Source organism: Microcaecilia unicolor, chromosome 5, assembly GCF_901765095.1.
Source record: "Microcaecilia unicolor chromosome 5, aMicUni1.1, whole genome shotgun sequence".
Classification (NCBI taxonomy): Eukaryota; Metazoa; Chordata; class Amphibia; order Gymnophiona; family Siphonopidae; genus Microcaecilia; species Microcaecilia unicolor.
Genome location: NC_044035.1, coordinates 300,710,765 through 300,728,692, shown reverse-complemented (window position 1 = coordinate 300,728,692; position 17,928 = coordinate 300,710,765). Strand labels below are relative to the sequence as shown.

Below are 17,928 nucleotides of genomic sequence, written 5' to 3'. Positions count from 1 at the left end.
ACTGGAGCACTTGCCAATATTGTTTCATAATATAAAGTAATTGGTTTGCGTGTGATGAAAACGGCAGCACACATGTTAATATATCTTCTGTGTTGGTAGCTGTACATAAGGCATTCAATCAGAGGACTCCTTATTTGGCCTCTTTATTATGTCTCCATGCCCCATCAAGAAATTTGAGGTCTCCTAATGTTTATCTAGTGGCCCTCCCTGATAACTCCCAGGCTTGCTCGACTGTCACTACAGAATCTGCATTTTTCTGGCAGGCTCCTGTTTTCTGAAATCAACTTCCTTTGGAATTGCAGATGGAGGAGTCTTACCAGCAGTTTAAAGTTAAATTAAAAATGTACTATTTTTTAGAGGCATTTGTCCTGGTGGTTGATATAGAAGTAGTGTTGGGAAAACCTGCAGAAGTTACAGTGGACATATGCCCAATCTCAGGGATGTTATATGGGTGTGTGGTCTTTGTGAATGTTCTTTCCTATCATGATTAGAGTTCTTTTTCTTTTAATTTGATTTCATTTGTTTTGTAAACCACTCTGGATAGTTTGAGATGTGGTCTATCAAGTGTATTATCCTATTAAAATAGGAGATAAGGATTTCATCCCATTTTATATATTTTTACCTTGCTATTGCAATACTGGTTTATAATGCATTTTCAATTATGAAATTGCATTGATATTACTTCAGGAATGCATTTCTGTATATGGAGCAGCATAGATGTCATAGCACCAGAAGCCACACTTCTACTGTTGCAGTGGCACATTAAAAACTATATTTGAAAAATTCTGAACCCAGAAAATAGACTATGCTAAATATTTCAAGTGTTCATCCACAGTAATATTCTTTTAAAAAGCAGAGCAGCAGTTATATTTTATACTGCCCTGAATTTGCTTTGTCGGTACAGAGAAATCAAGGTTAGCAAACAAAGTTTACTAAGCTGTGCTGTAGGCGCGCTAATATTTTTAGCATGTGCTAAAAATTAGCACATGCCAACACTAGAGACACCCACAGGAATATATGGGTGTCTCTAGCGTTAGCGCATGCTAAATTTTAGCACGCGCTAGAAACGCTAGCACAACTTAATAAACAGGGCTAAAAGTGGAGGTTTTATCTGTTAGACTAACTTATTACGTATTTTAGCTGCATTTTGAGAGGTGTACTCTCATTGTTATATCAACACACTGTAATTTTGCTTCTCTAAGCGGCCTAACACAGCAACCGCTCTACCCACTACAGGTTGAATTTGAATGGCTGAGACAGTTTTGGTTTCAAGGCAATCGCTATAGAAAGTGCAGCAACTGGTGGCATCAACCAATGATGAAGCTGGAAGATTTCTGGAAAGAAATGGAGGTCATGGTAAGTACACAGACTAAATAGACTAACTTCTACAGTCATTATTTGGCCAGGCAGAATGCAAAGCATCACGTTTTCACTGACACAACTGCATAATAAGCAGAGAAAAGCATTGTTTAAAGTTTTCGTTTTGAACACTACAAAGGAAGAAGACATTTTAATGCCAATCAAGGCTAGGTTGCCATAGTTACAGACAGTGGGTTGGACAGCACATGTGTCACAGTGCAATGAATTGTTTCGTCTGTATAGAGTATGTTTAGAATTGCTTTCTGGTTTCTGAATCAATTGGTACTGCATTAAGCCTATCCTGTCACACCCCTGGCTATATCTTTATTTAAAATTGGCATAATCCCCTTGCAGAAGGGATGGTGTGAGAGAAAGATACGATAATTTAACTATTTTCCTATAAATTAGTATAAACTCTTATGTTGAATCATTTTGCCCCGTGCAGTTCTATTAGCCTTACTGAGACAACAGAAATACAAGACCTGTAATGCTTTAAGATGAGTAGTTACAACCAAGCTTGAGAGAAATATCTTACAGTTTACAGGGCCATCTGGTCACCTTGCTGCATGTGTTGGATGTAAAGGAATAAAAATAACCTTAACAAATGGAGGAATTCTCCAGGGCTACCTTTTTTTCCTGGTTTTGGTGTGATCTACCATGTGCCTCTAATTAGAAGCACAGTGGCGTCAGTGTATCTCCTTTCAGCAGTCCTGGGAATGATATTTATCAGCAAACTGAAGGTTTTGGGCCAAGACGGAAGCTGCTTCTAATTTAAATTTAAACATGCTTTAATGTTTATGACTTTTAACAAATTAATCACAATTAATTTCAGCCATTGTAGGAGACAGAAGAGAATGTTAATTGGGAATGTCTGTTTGGATGAGGCTTTCTACCCCCTACCCAGCCCCACCTTTTGTCTAAACAAATTTTAGTGCCTACTGCCTTTGGGGGAGCTCAAGGACTGACTGCTTAATCAGCTTCCTTGTATTTGCTTATACAGTACCTACAGTGCCTGACTTTTTTCAGATGCATGCATTAGGGGGCACTGTTGGACTGTCATTCTGCACAATGTACTCCTTTCTAAGAGAATGCATTGAAATGTAGCATTAACTGCTGAGAATTATTCCTGTTGCTTCAAGTTAACTGTAATCTCTAAGATTCCTTAACACAGGAAATCAACTGTAGGCTAACAAATTCAATAGCAATTTAACATAAAACAGCACAGTGTTTTTGGTACACATTTGGTATCTACAGAATTAGGTTTATCAATGAAAACCATTCCTGAGGGTGTACCCACTACTCTGCAAGCGGCTCTAAGAAGATTGTAATCCAAGATGCATGACAAAAAAAAACTTCTGGTAATATGGAATTTGTTTCTGCAATGCTTTAAAATAACATAAGCAGCACAACTTGTAGCTAGTTGCCTTTGTTTTTGTCTACTACGTATTTTAAGGGCTTGCTTGAAAATGTACTTTTACGTTTCCTAATATATTTTTTTCTTTAGCTTCAGAAGTGAATTAATGTGACTGCTGTGTACCATAATGCTCATTTTTTATATGTAGACCTAGGGCAACACTTTGTTAGGTTAAATTAGGTGATGGTGGAATAAAGAGAGGTATTTATAATATAGGAGGAGTATATAGTTGAAAAGTACATTCCCTGCCCAAACAGAGCTCTTTGGGAAACCTCTTACCATATACTAAAATCACAGTAGATATATCTTAGGGCAGTGTTTACTATATCCTGGTACAATGCTTATTGCAATATTTATAATTAATTTGGGGTCCATGGCTTTTTTAAGACTTGTGTTTATTGAAAGGTGTTATCAACCATTTCAACCATTAGCAATATGCTCTCATCCTGTCACTCAGTAGGCAAAGGTTACAAATGCCCTTTAAATGTTTAAATCATTTTAATGTAACAGTTTAGTCATGGCTGTGTCTGTATTTCTTTCACATTTGCAAAAAAGAAAAAAAATTACACTGTGGCTATCTAGATTTTGAAGTTTAGTCAAATCTACCCAAACCTCAAGGGTTTATTTTTAACTCTCATTTTTCTCCTCTTTCTTTTTAACGTTATATTAAGCACAATTTTATCATACTGTTTATTCCTGCCATTTGTTTCCTGTGGGATAGTTTTACTCCAAGCTCCCTCTTGTGATGTAAATGTTAAACCTTTCATTTGAATGACATTCTGATAAAACATCACATTTTTCCCTCTCTGCAGTATTACCTCATGAATTTTATAAGACATTAACTCCAAAGCATCCTAGCTTTCTACTCCATCCCCCATCTGAAAAAAATAGTCTATTTAAATATGTATATTTTATTAGTTTACTAAATAAATAAATAAAAGCCATCCAAGACCAATATATTATCAGATACAAGATCACGATAACTGGTGAGCGAATTCAAAGAGAGACTTTCCATTTGAAAAGGATTGTACAAGCTTTGCTTTCTGGGTAGAGAGATGTCTGAAAAGGAGAAATCTCATGTGATGTGAGTGAGTCTTGCTGAAGCTGTTCCTAGATTCGGTGGATAGACAGTTTTTGTCTCTCAGGGTCTGATATCATGCATAGCTTGCAAAATTGACATTTATTTTACCTATGAAAATGGTGAATGCTGCCGCATCCAGGAGAAGAGAGAATTAAATCAAAAGGAAATGGAAAGCTGACCACACTGACTTCCAAGTAGGAAGCGTTTCAAGTATAAAATAACAGCTCAGAATCTTATTCTGCAAATTTTAAAATATGATTATAGCCCATTTTGCTTTTCTGGATGATTAAGAGGAGCATTTTCAATATGACATCTAAATCCGATTTTGGACGTTTCTCGGAAAACGTCTAAAAGTCTAGTAGCGAACATGGCCATTTACAAACCAGAAAAAATATCCAGCTTTTTGTTTTGAAAATAGCCATTTGCTAGACATTTTTGTTCTCTGTGTGTCTATCTTTTAAGACCATTTTTGAAAAAGAAAAAAAATCATTCAAGGGAATAACGTGCATAAACAAGTCATTGGAATGTATGGGAGGCGGGCAGCATTCTTATCCCCTTGTTTACTAAGCCACGCAGCAATGCAGACAAACCATTCAAAGTGAATGGGCTGTGTCAGCCTTGGTGCATCACAGCTGCTAGCGCGGTTTAGTAAACAGGGGTTAGTAGACTGGCCACACAGACATCCCAGCAGAGAAGTGGGGCACCTAGGGGGCACTGCAGTCGACTTCACATAAAAGGTCCCAGGTACACATCTCATGGTTACTGCCTTATATTATATGGAGAGCCCTCTAAAGCCCACCAAAAACCTACTATACCCAACTGTACACTACTACAATATTTATGTATTTAATTTATTTATTACATTTGTATCCCACGCTTTCACGCTCATCGCAGGCTCAATGCGGCTTACATAGTAACGAGAATACAATCTGTAGTATCTGAATCAACAAAGGAGGTATGTGGTAGGACAAATGAACAAGGGTAAATGGGATAAAAGAGGTATGAGAGAAAGGATAGGGATAGGTAAGGAAGTGGAGCGATGAAGAAGAGGTAGGGGAAGAGCATGGAGGGTAAGAAGATTGGTAGGAGGTAATTTCTGAGCCATTGTTGTTAATGATTAGATGAACCAGTAAATGGATGGGTTGCTTATGTTTACTTATGGTAGGTCAAGTCATGTGGGTAAATCTGCTTGAATAGATGGGTTTTCAATAGTTTCCTAAAGGGAAGGTATTCACTAGCTGATCGAATGTATCTGGGTAGAGCATTCCAGTGTTGGGATCCTAGGTAGGGGAAGTTAGATGCATGATATGTTTTATACTTTAGTCCTTTGCAATTGCCCTTATGCTTGCAGGTGTCACCTGTATATAGGTGCAGTAGGTTTTTGGTGGGTTTGGAAGACTCACACTTTCTACCACAAGTGTAACAGTTAGAATGGGATAAGGGCCTGGCTCCCCTTCTCTACAGTGCACTGAACCAACCACTAGGCTACTCCATTGACCTGCTTGCTGCTCTAATAGGATTGTCCATAACATCTGAAGCTATCATAGATGCTGGTATGTACTGTTCCTTTCACAGCTTTGAGGGTGGGAGGGGAGGTCATTGACCACTGGGGCAGTAAGAGAGGGGTAATGCCTTAATCCCTCCAGTGGTCATCTGGTCATTTAGGGCACCTCTTTGTGACTTATGCGTGACTGAAGCAGGTGTAGACCAAACTTTTGGCAACCTATATAGAATCTGGGGGCATGTGTAGCCATCGTTGCTTAAGTGTGTAAAGGCCTTATTGATGCTGCCCTTTTTTGAATGGCTGTGCAGATGTTCTGCCAAACATAGACCTATTTACTAGCTTCCTTATATGTATTCTACAGAATGCTCTTCATCCAGCAGAGCTTTACATAAAATACTCAGGGAACTAGGAATATCCCAATGGACATCCCAATTCCTAGTTAGATATCATGAACTAGATTCTATATATCACGACTAAACAATTGGTGTTGAAATGAAATATGCCTAGCTGTATTCTATAAAGTATGCCTAAATTTAGGTGTACTTTATAAAATAATCTTAAATTTCCGCACAGCTTATAGAATAGCCAGAGCCCTGACTAAATTCAGTGATGGGCAGTTACACCAAATAAAACTTGGTATAAATGTCAACGCCTAAATTACGCGCAGACCGATTGTATTCTATAACGACATACATAGATTTTAGAAACGCTCATAACCGACCCATTCCATGCCTATGGCCACACCCCCTTTTCAGCTATGCGACTTAGAATTTACGTGCAACACATTGTAGAATATGCTTAGAAGGTTATGCGCATAAAAATCTAATGCCGGTTAGTGTCAATTGATTAAGTGGCAATTATCAGCACTGATTGGCTTGTTAACTAATTAAGCTGCATGCGCAAGTCCAGTATATGACTGGATTTGTGCGTACAACTTAAGTCACACTATACAGAATCCAGGGGCATATGCAAAATGTAGCTTCACATGTTCTGTTTACGAAAGGTAATTTTTCCTATTTTGTGTCAGAAAAATTCTTAGTACGTAATGCCCTAAGGGCTGGTATTGTATACCTATCTAACTTGTCCAATATAGCAAAGCACTAATAGTTTATGATGGTTGACCCTAAACGCCTTTATTGACATTTGTGGGTAAGAACCAAAGTGGGATTGTTATTAAGTTCATGGAAGCATAAAGTCATTAGCATGTGTAACTTTGTAAGCTAGGCACCAATTAATCCTACTTATAGAAGGGGTAATTTTATAACTGAGTGCATGCATAGAAAGTATGTGCATACTTTTCCCTGTGCAAGCTTTAGTGAAGTAGAAAAGTGCACATGTAGTTCCAATCTGAAGATTACCCTTGTGAATTTCTGTACTTACATGTGTACCTGCATTTTCTAGGTTAATTTATATGCAGCCAGCCAAATTTTCAAAATATGCAGGAAAATGCAAACCCCTTCCCAACTTTGCTTTCAGAAACACTCTGGCCGACATTCAGCCTGCAGGAGGCAAGCCAACTAAGTCCCGCAATTGGCACTGAGCCCGGGTATTCAATGACGGGCTGTTTCCGATTTGGCTGCCAAACTTAGCCGGCGATGTGCTACATATTCATGGTGCAATATACCTGGCTAGTCGCGATCACCCTGATTCTGTATAGTGGGACGCGTTGCGTGCGCAATTCAGGTCAAATTCTGTATTGCACACACAACATAATTATCTTAACGAGCCAATCGGTGCCAATAATTGCCAATTAACCATTACACTAATTAGCTTTAATTAGAATTTACACGCACAACTTGCTAAGTGTATTCTATAAAGTGATGTGCATACAATGTGCGCTGCTGAAAAGATGGCACGGCCGTGGACATGGAATGGGCAGATTATAGTAACATAGTAAATGACTGCAGATAAAGACCTGAACGGTCCATCCAGTCTGCCCAACAAGATAAACTCATTTTACATAGTACTATGGGCCTTTCTATAAATCATGTGCACTGTTACAGAATACACCCACTCTGCGCCTAACCTAGTTGCCAGCATTTACATCAAGTTTTACTTAGCATAAATTCCCACGACTGGATTTAGTCGCACGGACGGGCCCTAGGCATATTCTATAAACCGCACTTAACTTTAGGTGTAGTTTATAGAATATACCTAGGAGTATTTTTTTTCGGTGATGGTTTTTAAGGCGCCATATATTGAACCTAGCCCTTTGTTCTAAATGCTAATATTCATCAGAGAAAACCGGCTATCTCATGCTGATGTTAGCGCTTAGCTGGTTAAGTTCTATTTAACCAGCTAGGAGTCGCTGGCCAGTTAAATAGCACTTTTACTAAGTGGCGGTAAGCCCAACGCAGGCTTACCACTTGTACAGGAAATACCGTTGGGCTACCACAGCAGCCCGGCGGTACTTCCCACCCCTAGCGCGCCGTCATTTCTGGCACTACAAAAATGTATTTATTTTTGTAGCGCTGGAGTGTACTCTGCGGTAATCGGTTACCGCCGGGTTAACATGGGAGCCCTTACCACCACCTCAATGGGTGGTGGTAAGGGCTTCCCTCCCCCCCCCCCCCCCCCCCCGAAATGGCAGCGCGGAAAATGCTTTACTTGCCACCCTGCCATTTCCTGTAGGAAGACGAGACTTCCCTTTTACCAGCTATGGTAAAAGGGACCCTTAGTGCAAGCAAAATTATGCCTTTACAGGATGTATGTAGGTGTGCAATTTTATGAAGATTATTTTTCTGGTTAAAGTACTGCATCATCCACAAAAATGCTTTTGCAAATTAACCTAATAAGTAAGAACTTGGCAGAGTGTTGAAACGTGCGACATTTAAACTTGTCGAAATGTCAAAGTAAGTAGCGTTTTGTTTTTTTGTTTTTATTTTTTAGTAGCACAATGCTGAATGGAAGTTTAACAGGAACTTCTATTAGTAACCTGATTTCAGGGTATAACATGCCATTTGTTTTATAGTACTGGCATCCTCAAAACAGCTGGTAATGTCTACACTCAGTGTTACCATTTATTTTTATATCCTGTATACACAAACCACCATATTCTGTTAATGGCGCTCAAAATTGCATGCACACCCAATTTGTGAAAGCAATTTAATTGAATAATGAGCCAATTAACACCAATAATTGGATGCTAACAACCAGTTATTGGCATTAACACCAATTTGGATTTGCACGTTCATTTTGCTATGTGTTATTCTATAAAAATGCGTCCACAAATTTTTTAGTATGTAACTGAAAAGAGCGCGTGGCCATGGGAGGTAATAGGCAGGTCAGGGGCATTCACTAAAGATGAGCGTAGTATTATAAAATTAAGGGGATTCATGCCTAATTTTACGCATGATGATTTAGACAGGATGATGTGAATCCTCGTTCCCAAAGTTGGGCGCAGATCCCGGCGCTACATGCTGTTCTATAAATGGCGCCCAACTCGGAGCACTGTGTATCAAATAGCGCTCAGCGCTCATTTTTTTCAGTGCCTGAATTTGGATGCCATTTACTGAATCTAGTCCATAATTACAAATTCAGGTGCTTTAGAGACAATTTAAATAAAATTATGCTGGAAAGCAGAAGGATAATATTTCTTTTGAATATGGCTCACCATCAGTATAAATAGTAGAATTCACATGATTGCAAAAAGAAAATAGTATGGAAGGAATGTTGGCCGACCAATAAAACAGAGCTCCAGAGGTTGACTGCAGGAAATTTATTGAACAAATATCAAAATACTCATGGAGTCTGCATTTATTTTGATATTTGTTCAGTAAATTTGCTGTAGTCAACCTCTGGAGCTCTGTTTTATTGGTCAGCCTATGTCCCTTCCCTACTGGTTTGGCCTTGCTGTTCTGCTCCCTAGGGAATCTTTCCCTTCTGTTGTGTTATGTTGGAGAATTCACATGATTACCATATGCTCAAGACCTTACAATATAAGAGTCACATTTGAACTTTGTAGAAAACTAGGGCAAACCTATTGCCTAAAGCCTAAAGTCAGACTGCTTGAATAGTTTAAGAAAACGTATCTTCTGCTAAAGGATTTAATTTCCTGAAACTTCAGGAAAGAAAATAATGCCTTGGAGATGTAGAGGGAAAAAAGGAATCCGCAGAAAATACTATATTTTAAAATTTGAGCACAAATTGCATTCAATTTTTTGTATGATTTTTTTTTGTGGAATTTTTCCCCTTTCTGAAGTTACTATAGATTTAGTCCTTGGGTAAATCTGCATTATATAAAAACACTGCAAGCAAGCTAACTTATAGGATGTTTTCCCCCATTTTTCCCATCATATACCCAAAAGAAACCTTGTTCCGGGTGTCAGCTCATGGAGGGAAAATGACTGCTCAGGGTGGTTAAGGGAATCAAATCTCCAGGGATTTAACTCTGCCCTAAGCTCGCTGTATGCAGTAGCTTTTTCAGTCTAGTCCATGAATTGGTTTGTTTGTTTTAGTAAACCTTTGCTGAGCCAACTCATTGTTTTTTGCATGGCTTACTTTAGAGACAGACAAAACCTTTGCCTCTTTCATATGTTTCCTGGCATGGATCAAGCCACCTGAACTAGAATTCTTCTCTGAGCCAATTGTAACCTGGCTGGAACTGGAACCCGAATTTGCAAAACTGGCTCCAACTAGTTTTTCTCTGGTGTAAGGAGCTACTTCCTTTTTGGCTTTACTATGATTGAGGTGAAACAAGATGTTTTCTGGTGCACCACCATTTACCTGATATTCTGAATGTTACCTCTCTATACCTGATTGATTAATTCTATTATGTTATCCATGTTCTTTATGTAATACCAATTGTTTCTCTTACTCTGAAATGGCGATTGCCAGGACAGAACATTGTAAGCCACATTGAGCCTGCAAATGTTATGATTGGGGTCAGAACCCCTCTCAATCTTACCTCTTTCCTGGGGGTCAGCTTCTTAGCTGGCTTCTGTTTCTTTTCTCTGTCATTTCTGAGCTGGCTCTGTCTCTCTGTGCTGGCAGCTTCCAGTAGCATGGGGTTAGTTGTTTCACTTTACTACAGCTGTGTGGGTGGACTGAGTTAGCTCTACCTCTCTTTGGGTGTACTGGCTTCAAGTGCTTCACGGTGTTGCATTGGTGTGGGTTGGGCCTCTCTGGGTCAGTGTGCTTTTGCTTAGGTCTAAGGAGTGTGACATCATCAGGGAGGGCCTTGATAAGGAAGTGGTGTTGTTTCCTTCAGAGCCTTTGCAACGGTTGTGTTTGCTTTAGGTAGGGTGGTGCAGTGTGCACTTCTGACTTTGTGTCTAGTTTCCCTGCTTGATTTTGCTAAGGTCCAGGTTAGTGTTAGTGCAGTGTGCACTGGTGTTTGTGTGTTTAGCTTTCCTGCTTTTCCCTCTTGGTTTGGAAGCATTGCTGTGTGTAGGGCTTTGGAAGCTCTGTTGCTGTTAGAAGTACTTCAGGGTTTGGTGGTGTTAGGAACACTACAGATTTTGCTGTTAGAAGTACTTCTGGTGTTTGTGCTATTGGGAGCATTGCAGTCTTTGCTGTTTGGGTTTTGGGTGCTGTAGAAAGCACTTCAGTTTGCTGTTAGAAGTACTTCTGGGTTTGGTGCTTTTAGAGGCACTTCAGTTCGCTGTGAGAAGTACGTCAGTAGCTTGGTGCTTAGTGGAACCTGGGTTAGGTTAGTGCGGCGGTGCACTGCTGTAACGTGGGGGCTTAGGAAGCTCCTTTGCTAGCGTGTGTTTGCTTTCCTGCTTTTTCCTTGTGCCTTCCCTGTCTTCCCTTTTAGTGCTAGGAGCTCTTTTGGTTGTTTGGTGTATAGGAGCACCTTAGTTAGTTTAGAGTTGTAGAGCACTGCTTGTAGCTTGGTGCTTAGTAGCACCTGTGTTAGCTTGTGTATTTAGTTCCCTGCTCTGTTAGTTTAGGGCTTAGGAAGTCCCTTTGTTGAGCAGGGCTTAGGAGCTCCTGTTTAGTATAGGGCTTAGGAAGTCCTTTTGTCAGTTTTCTGTTAGGAACACTCCTGCTGGGTTAGGGCTTGGGAGCACTTAGATCAGTTTAGGTTTAGGAGTACTTCTGTTTCCAGTCCTGGTCCCTGTGTCATCCGGTATCCGGTAAGTCCTGCCGGCCACTCGAACCGAAGAGCTCAACCCTTGGGGGGTAGTGGCCAAGCGCAGGTGAAGCTGTGTGGACCAGTCCAGTGTGCTCCAGTCCAGTGTGTTCCGGTCCGGTGTGTGTTCCAGTCCTGTGTCCTCCAGTCCGGGGGGATTGCAGTCCAGTGTTCCAGTCCTGTGTCCTCCAGTCCGGGGGATTCCAGTCCATGTGTTCTGGTTCGCTAGGCAGTGCCTGCAGTCCCTGCTGGTGTGCTTACCCAGTGTTCGTTGGTGGGTTTTGCTTGCTGCTGTCGCTCCTCGGCAGCAGCCCAAGGGCTCACGTTTGCTCCAGAGCCCGGCCCCGTGGGCTCTGAACCTGAGAACCTGACAGCAAATGGGTGGGAAAATGTGGGATACAAATGCAACAAATAAATAAATAAGGCCCCCTTTTACAAAGTTGCACTAGTGGCTGTCGGTGCGGTAATGCCAACAAAGCCCATTCAATTTGAATGGGCTGTGTCAGCATTGGTGTGTGGCAGCCGCTAGCGCAGCTTTGTGAAAAGGGGGGTAAATTCTTTGCGTTTGTTGATAGCCTCCTTTCCCTGTGCATCCCTTGAAGTGTCTATCTGACCATCAGCAGGTAATTTATAGTCTGGTGTGGAAGCCATTCTAGAAAGAGGCCTTGGCTTCCCAGAGAGCATACCACAGTTTTTTGCCAGGTTCCTCCCTGCAGTCAGTCGAACGAATTCCAATGAATATTGTTAAGTTAAAGGACATGGTTTTGCTTGAGCTGGTGTTAGGCAGAGAAGTGAAATTATAGGCAGTGAGATGAGAAGACAGTGCTTCTGGAGGGAGTGGAAGACTCGCCTTATGCTTAAAGCAGCAGGTTGAAAACTAGGGGGAGCCCTGTTCAAACCCACCACAGTACTTTATGATCTTGGGCACGTTACTTAACCCTCCATTGCTTCAGGTGCAAATTCAGATTTTGAGCCCTCCAAGGACAGAAAAATACTTATTGTACCTGAATGTGCACTACTTAAATAGCTTTCAGGCTTGCAGGTAGTTTATATAAAATAAAAATTTGTCTTCATTATTTCTGCCCTTCTTCCTTCCCAGTTTAGTGTTCTCAAAAGGTAGGAAAACGTGAGTGTAACTCCTTCACTGCATTTCTCACAACTCTCCTCTCATTATAGTAACATAGTAAATGACTGCAGATAAAGACCTGTACGGCCCATCCAGTCTGCCCAACAAGATAAACTCATTTTACATGGTATGTGATACTTTATATGTATACCCGAGTTTGATTTGTCCTTGCCTTTCTCAGGGCACAGACCGTAGAAGTTTACCCAGTACTGTTCTTGTACTAAGTTCTGAAGCTAACATCGAAGCCCCTTAAAATTTACACTCCAGCCCATCCCTATCTATTCAGTCACGATCAGGGCGTAGGCTGTAGAAGTCTGCCCAGCTCCCGTTTTATTTCCAATTACTGGCGTTGCCACCCAAACTCCGCTAAGATTCCACGGAACCATTCCTTCTAAACAGGATTCCTTTGTGTTTATCCCACGCATGTTTGAATTCCATTACCGTTTTCATCTCCACCACCTCCCGCGGGAGGGCATTCCATATATCCACCACCCTCTCCATGAAAAAATACTTCCTGACATTAGTCCTGAGTCTGCCCCCCCTTCAACCTCAATTCATGTCCTCTAGTTCTACCGCCTTCCCATCTCCGGAAAAGGTTCGTTTGCGGATTAATACCTTTCAAATATTTGAATGTCTGTATCATATCACCCCTGTTTCTCCATTCCTCCAAGGTATACATGTTCAGGTCAGCAAGTCTCTCCTTGTACGGAGGGGAAGGGGTCAGAATTTAATCTAAATCAGTTTGCTGAAATTAAATTTTCAGGGTAAACTGAGTCAGTCCTGTTTTTACCTGCATTGCATACATGTGCTTATTTTCTGAGAAAAGCAAGACTAAATGTTATTGCATATAGAACGATAAAACTAGCATTGGTACTGAAAAATGGAGCCAGTAGTTATAATCCTGCAACAAACTTATCCCTACTTTACATACAGGAAAAACGAATACTAGTGATGGCAGTTCTGTGTATATTTCAGTGCTTCATGCCTGAAGTAAAATGATGTTTGAACTTATTCGTGATTTAAATAACGCTGGTTAATCACAAAGGTATTCTTCTTGACATGTATTGTCCAGGTGTTTCTAATCTTTTCTAAAAATGTAATTAATACACATTTAAAGGGGGGATGTTTAACCTAATCAGTCGAGGAGCTGACAGCAAAAAGAAAAGCCCTGTGTGTACCCCGTTTTATAGAAAATGCATTTGCAATTCTGAGCGAGTTCATCCCTGAGCCTACAAAACAAAATGTGTGCTGAAAGCACAAAGGACCCAGTTTATGATTCTCTTTGAAGTGTTTTTGCAACAGGATAAGGAAAATTTTAGAAACTGTCTGATAGCGTTCTGGGTAAATACTTAAACCCCTTTAGAGAATTTCACACACAGATACTGTGCAACAGAAAAAAAGATACTTATGTTTTCTAAAGCCGCTACAGCCTACAGCTTTGTACTTAAAGACAGAGGTGTTGAATAGAATCCTTCTGAGGATACATCCAGTGACAATATCAGCGGGAATATCAGAGCAAACCAGTGGATAACGCTTTCCATTTTTAACCCTTACGGAGGTGGTTGATATGTCATCTTTTGTCAGCATGAAACACTCAACACGTCTGGAATAAACTGGGAATGTTAAGAATGGCAGCTCACTGCTGCTAATCACTTTTACAGCCTAACCTTGCCTCTTAAACAAGCCTTTATTGGTGCTATTGCTTAGTACCAGGATTTTTACTACCTTTTTCTAGGTATCTGCTACCATAATATTGCTGGTATATCAGATGCCACGTTGTGGCTATTGGATCAAGTGGAAAATTTGATTACTTCTGTTTTGGGGAATAAGATTGTGGGGTTATTTCCCTCTAGATTTCTTCCTATCATTATTCCCTTCTTCACTGGGGTCTGTGCTGGGACCACTGCTTTTTAACATATTTATAAATGATCTAGAGATGGGAGTAACTAGTGAGGTAGTTAAATTTATTGACTGCACAAAGTTATTGAAAGTTGTTATATCACAAGAGGATTGAGAAAAAGTACAAGATGACCTTACGAGACTGGGAGACTGGGCATCCAAATGGCAGATGGCGTTTAATGTGAGCAAGTGCAAAGTGATGCATGTGGGATAGAGGAACCCGAACTATAGTTACGTGATGCAAGGTCCACATTAGGAGTCACCGACCAGGAAAGGGATCTAGGTGTCGTTGATGATGATATGTTGAAACCCTCTGCTCAATGTGCGGCGGCGGCTAAGAAAGCAAATAAAATGTTAGATATTATTAGGAAATGAATGGAAAACAAAAATGTGAACATTATAATGCCTTTGTATTGCTTCATAGTGCAACCGCGCCTTGAATACTGTATGGAATTCTGGTCACCACATTTCAAAACAAATATAGTGGAATTACAAAAAGGTACAGAGAAGGGCGACAAAAACGATAAAGGGGATGGAACGACTTCCCTATGAGGAAAGGCTAAAGCGGCTAGGGCTGTTCAACTTAGAGAAAAGACGGCTGAGGGGAGATATGATAAAGGTCTGTATAATAATGAGTGGAATGGAATGGGTAGACATGAATTTCTTGTTTACTGCTTCCAAAAATGCTAGGACTAGGGGGCACGCAAAGAAGCTAAAAAGTAGTAAAATTAAAACGAATAAGAGAAAATATTTCTTCACTCAACAGGTAATTAAACTCTGGAATTCGTTGTCCGAGAATGTGGTAAAAGCACTTAGCTTAGTGGGATTTAAAAAAGGATTGGATATCTTCCTAAAAGAAAAGTTCATATGCCATTATTAAGATGGACTTGGGGAATTTTCACTGCTTATTTCTATGTGAGTCCCTCATGGTTTTTGACTTCCTACTCCTACATGATCTCTCTGGCCGTCGCAATAGCATCGCCTAACAATTCCGCCCTTTCACTATGTTAGACCAGACACTATCCATTCTTGGATTTTTAGTGTGACAGTTCCTACCTTATGGAATTCAGTGCATTTGTCTCTAAGATCTGAGCTCTCTCACTCCACATGTAAATCAGAATTAAAAATGTGCCTATTTTGAGATACTTTCTCTACCTGAAAGGATTGAAGCTGATTGTGTTCTCCCCTTCCGCTCCCCTGGGGATCAGAGTACCAGCCACCAGTAGTCTACTATTGTGAATGCAGCTCCTTTTCCCTTCTTCCTCTTTTCTGTTCTCACCTGTCCCTCTTCTATCAACATTTGTAGTCTTTTTCATTTTTCTTTTGATTTTATCATATTGTTAACCGCTCAGATAGTGCACTCCAAGGCAAACAACACTCGGTAGAAGACCACATTAAGGGGAAGAGCAAGATGACAACAGCTCTGTCATGCTGAACTGCAGCGGAGCTGTTACCTTGTCTTTATGCCTTGTTTTGTGCCATTTGCTGATGCGGACAAGAGGAAGGGGTGCGTTCCTTCATTGTAGCAGGAGTTGCTTCTTCTATTCTGGTGCTTGGCCTGATTGTTAGTTGTGTGCTCCACAGCCCGAACTCAACAGATACTTTGATAGGGTGGCTGCTAGGAGAAACACAGTCTTCTGGAGGGGTGATGGCTCCCTAGTCCCTTCAGATAACACTGAGTCCCAAGGAGTGCAGGAACCCTCCCCCTCCTGCAGATTTATCCGAGCAGAGGGGTGGTAGAAGTCAAATTGTGATTGTATTTTAACTACAAAGCTCAATGTTGTTGTGATTCTCAGATTTGGTGTTCCTAGCTGTAGCAAGGCCTACCCAAAAGAGAAAGCAGCAGTTTTTGCTCCTCAGACTGAGGGTTCAACAAATTGGAGCATGTTTCCCATTGAAGTATACCTGCAAATGTGTTGTTCATTGTAAGAATGTAAAATATGTATTTTTTGGATTCATATCAATTGCTTTGTTCTTAAGTGATAAAGCATTGAACTTAATGAGCCTCCTGAGTGACCTCTATAATTAAAATGTTTTGCTCTAACCCTGCACAGTCTTAGCTTTTTTATTGAAATGTCTTCGTTTACATCTTTTCCTCCTGTATGTGTCCGCAGCCTTCCAACATAATGGACTTTAGTTTCGCTTGCTGATTATAATTGAATGTATTTTCCTAATCACTTTTTTGATTTTCTTTTTTTATTGTTATCAGAGCTCTCAGTTTACCTTTCAAGTGTATGATTTATTTTTGTAATCCTATAAATATAAAATTTAAAAAAATTTAAAAATTTATGTCATATACAGTAGAAGTGTGCCAAGCATGGCTGAGCTGTTACAAAACCCGCTCACACATGAAAACGTACTGACTAGTCTATCTCATTAAGACCCAGAGGAGCAATAGTATTTAGGTGAAAAATCCATTTCTGCACAGTTTGTAAAAAGAGAAATTAAAGTTGCCACCCTAAAATAATAATTGAGTCAAGAACTGTGAACCTCAAATCATCCAAAGTATGCCCTTACTAGATAAAGTAGGACACTAGTAGAGCTTCCAGTTGTGTGGTTCAGATGCAATTCTGATCAGTTAAATGAGTATTAAGAGAACATATGGGGGCTTTTTTACTAAACCGCAAAGGTGTGTATGAGCGTCTTACGCGCATCAGTTTTGAACTACCGCCCAGCTACTGCGTGGCCTGAGCAGTAATTTCATTTTTTACGTGCATCTGCTACATAAGCAGGAAAAGTTTCTGGCGTGCAGCTGTAACCGGGCGGTAATCGGCATTGTATGCGTGCTGATGATTACCTCCTGGTTAACACATGAGACCTTGGAACAAAAAAGCACTTAGTTTTGAAAAAAAAAAAAAGCTACACACGGCTTTCACACACACACACACACACAAACACACACACACACACACATTATTGTTTGTTTGTATGTGTGTATGTAAGCCGCGTGTAACAGTGAAACGCTGTGGAGGCGCATTCATAGCACATGCTGCTGTTCTTCGATTGACTGTCCTTTGCATGCTTCTTAGTGGGTGGCTGTCCTACGCATTCACTGGTGCTTTCCCTACTAGGCTGCTTATTGAAATTGCAAGCAGCTCATTTGCATGCAATTTCCTTCCAGCATCGCTTGCTATTTATGATTTGGTAACTTTTTACAGGGGATTTACAAGAAGCGGGTTTTATGCAGGGAATTTTGTGCATCTGGCCCAGAATGCAGCATGGCCTACCCTTGCACCACCCACATGTACGCCCCTTCACACTTATGTGCAAAGCAATTTGGGCATGTATGTTATAGAATAGTACCTAGCACATGTGAGTGCTAGTAATCTATAACTTATGTGTGCAATCATTACCTGACATTAGGCGCCAAGTCACAGAATGAGAGGAATGTGTGTTAATGGCAGTAGCACATGCTAATGTGGGTGGCACTTTAGTAAATGTAGCCCATAGTTTTGGCTGCACAAAGAAG

The 17,928-nt window shown here is 40.5% G+C and overlaps 1 protein-coding gene across 1 annotated transcript in view; it reads left to right on the top strand.

Annotated features, from left to right (window-relative positions):
• FTO (FTO alpha-ketoglutarate dependent dioxygenase) overlaps positions 1-17,928 on the top strand; it is a 748,586-nt gene that overhangs the window by 288,611 nt on the left and 442,047 nt on the right. The window contains exon 7 of the mRNA XM_030204316.1: positions 1,237-1,356. Coding sequence (XP_030060176.1) covers positions 1,237-1,356 — 120 coding nt within the window. The remainder of the gene's footprint in view (positions 1-1,236; positions 1,357-17,928) is intronic.